At 62.1% G+C, this 6,125-nt stretch overlaps 1 protein-coding gene across 1 annotated transcript in view; it reads right to left on the reverse strand.

Annotated features, from left to right (window-relative positions):
• FSCN1 (fascin actin-bundling protein 1) overlaps window positions 1-2,143 on the reverse strand; it is a 12,843-nt gene extending 10,700 nt beyond the window's left edge. Inside the window, exon 1 of the mRNA XM_007447078.1 lies at window positions 1,189-2,143. Coding sequence (XP_007447140.1) covers window positions 1,189-2,020 — 832 coding nt within the window. The 5' untranslated portion in view covers window positions 2,021-2,143. The remainder of the gene's footprint in view (window positions 1-1,188) is intronic.
• Window positions 2,144-6,125: the final 3,982 nt, after the last annotated feature.

Genomic DNA, 6,125 nt, shown 5'->3' on the forward strand with positions numbered 1-6,125 from the left:
GAGGGTTCACTTCTGGCGCGCAGGCCAGGCCAGTAGGAAATGGCCAGTCCAGCGGGAGGCCCCGGGAGAGGACGCATCGAGTTGCAGCCAGTTGTTCCAGGCGGGAGTCTTGGGGGTGGGTTCAACCGAGGGTACGGGGGGCTTCCCGAGGGTGCCGGGCTGGGGTCTCCGGGCTCAGCCTGAGACCGCTCTCTGGCTCCCGCAGAGCAGAGGGTACCGGCCAGGAGACGCGCGGCGGGCGCGGGGCGGGGCGCCTGGCGGGGCGCCATCCACGCCACGCCGTCCCGGGGCTGGGGCGCGAGCAGGGAGGCCGCCTTCTGGGGCGGCTTCGGACGGGGCACGGGGCCTAGGGGCGGCGCGGGGGGTCCTCAGCAGGGCGGACCCGCAGAAAGTCGATTCCCTCCCCCGCCCGGCCGCATCTGGTTTTCCCATCTGCAGAGACGGAGCAGGACAAAGGGGGCGAGGGAGGGCCTTGTCGACGAGCCCGCCCCCCTGCTCACAAAGGCCGCGGCCTCGAGCGCGGGGCGGGCGCGGGAGGAGGGGCTGGGGGGAAGGGCAGACACTCTGGGCACCCCCCTCCAGCAGAGGCCAACCCCTCCCAGCAGCCGGCGGAGGTGGAGAAAGGCCCGGAGGGAGAGGAGGTGGAAGCGCACCCTGCGGAGATCAAAGGCAACCCCCATCCCGCCCGCGAAAGGCGGCCTTCAAGGAGCGGGGGCGCGCCCCGCGCCTGTTGCGACCCCTAGTCTCCGCCCTGGAGCCAAAGGCCCACTGCCGGGGGGAGGGGCACGAGGAAACAGACGAGGGGCGTCCCCTCCCCACGGGCTAGGCCCACGGATGCGAGGGAGGGATCTGCGCGCGTAGGGAGGACCCAGATCAGGCCGAGGGTTCGGAGGGTGGCACAAGGGGCGGCGTCTAATCGCGGCCTAGGAGCCCCAACCTCAAGGCGGAGTGGGGGTTATGCAGCGGCACCCAAGGATGGGCAAAGCTCCACCCCTCGCCCCTTCCTGGGGATCGGAGCGCAGGTCCCGCGGCGGGGTGGGGTGGCCCGCGCGCCCAGCGGGGGCGCACCGGGCGTCGCTCAGGATTGCAGCGGCGCCGCGGGCGAGAAAGGGCGGGAGGCTGCGGGGACTGGGGTGGGGTTCGCTTTGTGCATGGCCCAGAGAGGCGGGGGACGGCGTCCCCACTCACCCTGGCGCGTGGACACGTTCCTCTCGTTGGCCGCCTGCAGCACGACCTGGGCGCAGCTCTGTTCCAGGGCGAAGAGCTCGTCCTTGCCCACCTTGGTGGCCTTGCCCGCCTTGAGCGTGCCGCTGGGCCCCGACGGCGCCAGGTAGCGGCCTTCGCAGTCGCGGAAGGCCACCTTGCCGGAGCGGAACTCGAGCGTGTAGCCGGTGGCGGGCTCGGGGTGCGCCACTAGGCGCCCGTCGTGGCGCAGGAAGCGGTGGTCGGCCGTCTGCAAGCTGTAGCGCTGGTCCTGGAAGGCCAGCGTGATGAGCGAGTCGACGCCCCAGGGCACGTCGCGGTCCACTGCGATCTCGTCGGCCGGCCGCGCGCTCAGGTGCGCGTAGCGCTTGCGGGCCAGGCTGTAGATGGTGACCTGGGGGTGCATGGCGATGTGCACGCTCCACTTCTCGGCCGGCGACACGGTCTGAGCGAAGCACGACAGGCGGTCCTCGGTGCCGCCAAAGTAGCGCCGGTGCGCCTCGGACTGCAGCGACCAGCGGCCGTCGTCGTGCGCCACGATGAGAAAGCGGCAGTCGGCACTGGGCACCTCGTGTTCGCAGGTCACGTTGCCATCCTTGTCCGCCGCCAGGTAGCGGCCCAGGTGGCTGCGCAGGCACACGGCTGCGCTGCCCGCCTCGTCGGGCGGCTGCTCCAGCGTCCAGATCTGCTTCTTCTTCAGGCTGCTGGCCGACGCATTCACCTTGAACCCGAACGTCTCGGCCGTCAGGTACTTGTTGCTGCAGTTAATGAGACCGAACTGGATCTGCAGGGCCTCGGCCGTGCCGTTGGCGGTCATGGTGGCGGCGGGCAGGAGGCCGGCGCGGCCCGGGAGGTCGGTGGCGTGTCCCAGCGGCGGCGCCCTGCTCCTTTGTTCAGCTGCCGCGGCCGTGCGCTCACCCTCAGCAGCGCTTTACAAAGCCGGCCCGTAGCGCCCGAGCCTCTTTATAGGCGGGGGGACGTCAGCGTCGCGAGGGCCCGCCCCCGCCCCGCCCCGGGGCTCGCCGAGGAGGGGGCACCGGGGCCCAGGGAGCGAGCTGAGCCGCGCAGGGTCCCGGAGGGGCGCGGGTGGGGGCTGGGCTCGCCGCGTTCCCTGCTCGGCCGGCCTCTGCAGTCCCCCCTCTTCGGACCGCCGCCCCCTCCCCGCCAATGCCAAGGCCTCGCCCTCGCAGCACCGCAGCCTGAGGACTCACCCCTCGGAGGCCCCGCACCCCAAGCCCAGCCGGGAGGAAGGCCGAGCCAGGTTTGCGGTTGTGATAGAGACCGCAAGACCACAGAGCACATCAGTACTAGGCGGAGCGGCCTGGAGGCTCCTCAGAGGAGGTGGCTTTAGAGCAGAGCCTTGAAGGAGCTGAGAGGGGACCCTCCAAGGCCCTGTGGGCGGAAGAGTGGGGGGCAGGCGAGGAGCTGGGGAGGGGCCTGCAGACCCCAACTCACCCAACCCAGGCCTTGCAGCCTCCAGAGCGGGGGCTGGGGTTCCCCGAGGCTTCCCTCCCAGGACACTACCCTGAAAGCCACCCAGACCCTTCCCTGTGGCCCAGGCACCCAGCCGGGCCGGCCCAAATAGGTCTCCGTGGTAGTGGCTGAGACAAGTGGCAGTGTGTCCACTCTGAGGATGCAGAAGCCACAGGGTTCTGGTGAGGTTCTCCAGGCATAGAGTGAGCAGCGTGCCCTTTTACTGAGCAGGTCAGAGACGTGCTCCGGCTCAGGCAGTACAGCCCCGAGGGGCGGAACCCAGGTCTCCAGCCCCAGGGGCCAGCGTGCCTCCCACTTGATACCCACCCCCAGGTCCCCACTGCATGGGACGCAGAGCCTGGCACACAGGAAGGGGCAACGCTGGCTACAGCCCTCCTTTAGGACCTCAGCTCTCCATCCTCCTCCGTCAATGTGGATATTCCCTACAGATGCCCACCCCCGCCCCTGTAGAGGAACACTTCCCTTTTCTGAGCATCTCCAAAGGCCAAGACTTTTGCTGGGACATTCCCCACATGCCAAGCAGGCCCCTGGAATGCCAGCATGACCACAGGCTGCCCACAAGGTCTCGAGGCCCAAGGCAGAGGGCACTGAACTAGCTCCTGGGCTGGTTGGTCTGTGCCTGTGGCTCCCCCCAGGCAACCTCCTCCAGGGATTTTTATCTTTCAGGGTAATTTTGTGTTACTTTCCCATCATTTGGGTCAAATGGGTTTACTGGCAGGTCCTTGAGCCCCAGGCAGGCACTGCCCACAGCATCCCCTCCCACAAAGCTCACCTCTGGAGAGATTTGAAACCCAGGGTCTCGCTGGCTGTGTGACTGTAGGCAAGTCACTTAACCTCTCTGAGCCTGTTTCACCTTTTGTAGAAGAGATTCAAATCCCCCATCTCAGGGTTGTCTGAGAGTCCCTGAGGGCATGGAGCTCAGCAGACACTGTCCCTGGCCACCCTCAGAACCCATTCCAGTCCCCAGAAAGCCCTAGTAAGGGAGACCCCAACCCTCTGGCCAACTACCAAGGCTCAGAGGAGAGGGAGCTGAATAACTGAAGGTTGGGGGCGGGGTCCATGCTGGCAGCAGGACTGGAGTCTGCTGAGACGTGCCTGCTGGGATGGGGGCTGGATGGCACCTCCCTCCTGGCTCTGCAGCTCCCCATTCTGACCTGAGTGCCCCTCCTACAACTTTGCAGCATGAGGCCAGGAAGGAGGCTGGGGTTGGGGGCTCCTGCCTTTCAGTCAGGCCAGGAGTAGGAGCGGGTCCAGGCCTTCCCAGGTGATGCTTTTGACAGATAGAAAGACTGGTGAGCCCGGCTGGGTATGGTGGCAGCCTGGGTTCCTGCATCGGGCTTCCTGGGCTGAAATGCACATCCCTGGTTCGTGGTTTTCCCATCTCTAAAAAGGGCATAATGATAGCAGCTGCCCCAGGAGAGAAGCTGAGAGGACAGAAGGAGCTGTGAACAGGACTGAGGGGGCTCCCGGGACGTGGCATTCGGTTTTCAAACCAGGAAGGTCTTGGGCAAATGGAGACAAGTTGGTGACTCCACACATCAGGCACCTAAAAAATAGTGCCTGGCACGTGGTCAGTGCTCATAAATGCCAGCTGGTCCTGGGAACTGTCCTGGGGACGGGCCAGACTCCCTCCGGCCCCCAGGGTCACCAGGAATCCCCAGGACCCTAGTCCCATAGTCAGAGCGATGGTGAAGGATCAGTTGGCCAAGAGCATGAGCCTTGTGCCGATTTGCTGAATAAATTAAAATCAAATGGAGCAGTGTGGGGGAGGGCACATAGAAAGGGGACCTTGGATTTCCCTACGGACGAGGGCAGTCCAGGTCGAGTGAACAACATAGAGCTGGAAGTGTTGGGGAAAATCAGTTTAGTCCTGAGACTGGGGGCAAGGGAGAGTGTAGGGGTGAGTATATGAAGAGCTGAGGTTCATTTCAATAGGCGTGGAGCTAAATTAGTATATTTAATTTTTTTCTGAACAGACAATATATTCACATAGTTCAAATCTCCCAAACCCTAAAAAGGCTTTTGTCCTCCCCCTCCCCCCCATTCCCACCCACTACCTCCATAACTGCTGTTAGATTGTCTTCCTTTCCGTGAACTTCAAAGACAAGCAAACCTGCATCTGTATTCTTGTAAATCTCTACATCTTTAAACAGTATTTTCAATCCTGCTTTCTTACTTGCATCTGAACCCAGTTTCTGCTTCAGTACCTGAGTGCCTTCCTTGTTCTCTTTCACAGCTGTGTAATGTTCCACTGCATGAATGTGCCATTTATTTAACTGCTGCCATATGGATGGACATTTGAGTCGTTGCTATTGATGCCCTGCTTTGGCCACAACCTCCTCCCAAGAGTGATGCCCTCAACCACAAACCAACATGTTTTCATGTTTCTCTTTACCCAGCAGGCACCATGTAAAAAATTAAGGCTGTCCAGTCTTGGCTTGAATGCCTCTGGTGATGGGGAGCTCACTCTGTCCTCTGTCCAAAGCCAATATGGGGATACATTTTTGCCTTGTTCTAGCTTGGGAGGAGATTGGGGGGTGAGGGAGCCCTGGCCTACAGCAGCTGCTGGGAAAGAGGGGTCTCCTGTGTACAGGGAAAACTACCAGATGGCTGAGTCTCATGACCATAGATCTTTGGATGAGGGCAGAGGGAAGCATCTCAGTTTTTAAAAAAATTATTATGATGATTAATTATTGCTGAAAAGCCAATATAGGAACAAAATCTTAGGTCAGTTTAGCAAAAGAGCATTTCAAAACTCCTTCCCTGCTCTGCACCCATGTTCCCGCCTCTTCCCTTCCCCGAGTCTCAGTTACACTGGGCACTTCTGTGTCCAGTGCAGTCACATGGTCCTGTCTGCAGGCTCCACCTTGGGTCCCTCTGGGGAAGGACAGGAACACGGACGCTGTGTCCCTGGGCCCCACGGGAACCCAGGCGCCACCTGAGCTGCCCGGAACAAGGGCATGGCACGGGGAGAACGGAGGTGCTTGGCTGGGGCCAGGCCTGAGCCGCTCCCAGGCTGGCCGCCGGGCGCCCTCCTGCCTGGTCTGGGCAGGAAAATGAGGCCACCAGGAAGGGCTGCTCAGCTAGCCCTGAACCCAGTTCCCCGCTTGAGGATTCTGAGCCACAAAGACTCAGACTCCTCCCCCGTCCAGCAGGCTTGGAGAATTCCCTGTGCCCACCCACCACTGATGGGCAGGGGCTTCCTGAAATGACATCCTGGGGTGCATCCCAGCACAAAAGCCAAGGAGCAGAAGCTGGAGTCAGGAGGCCTTGACTTGGCTCTCGGCTCTGACACATGCTTGCCATGGGACCTTTGACAGATTACTTCATCCTCAGTTTCCTCACCTGTCAAATGGAAATAATAATACATGCAGAGTTCCTCATGGACAACACAGAGGCAGGTATAAAAATGGCACAGTGTTTGTAAA

This window comes from Lipotes vexillifer, unplaced genomic scaffold (assembly GCF_000442215.2).
Source record: "Lipotes vexillifer unplaced genomic scaffold, Lipotes_vexillifer_v1.1 scaffold625, whole genome shotgun sequence".
Lineage (NCBI taxonomy): Eukaryota > Metazoa > Chordata > Mammalia > Artiodactyla > Lipotidae > Lipotes > Lipotes vexillifer.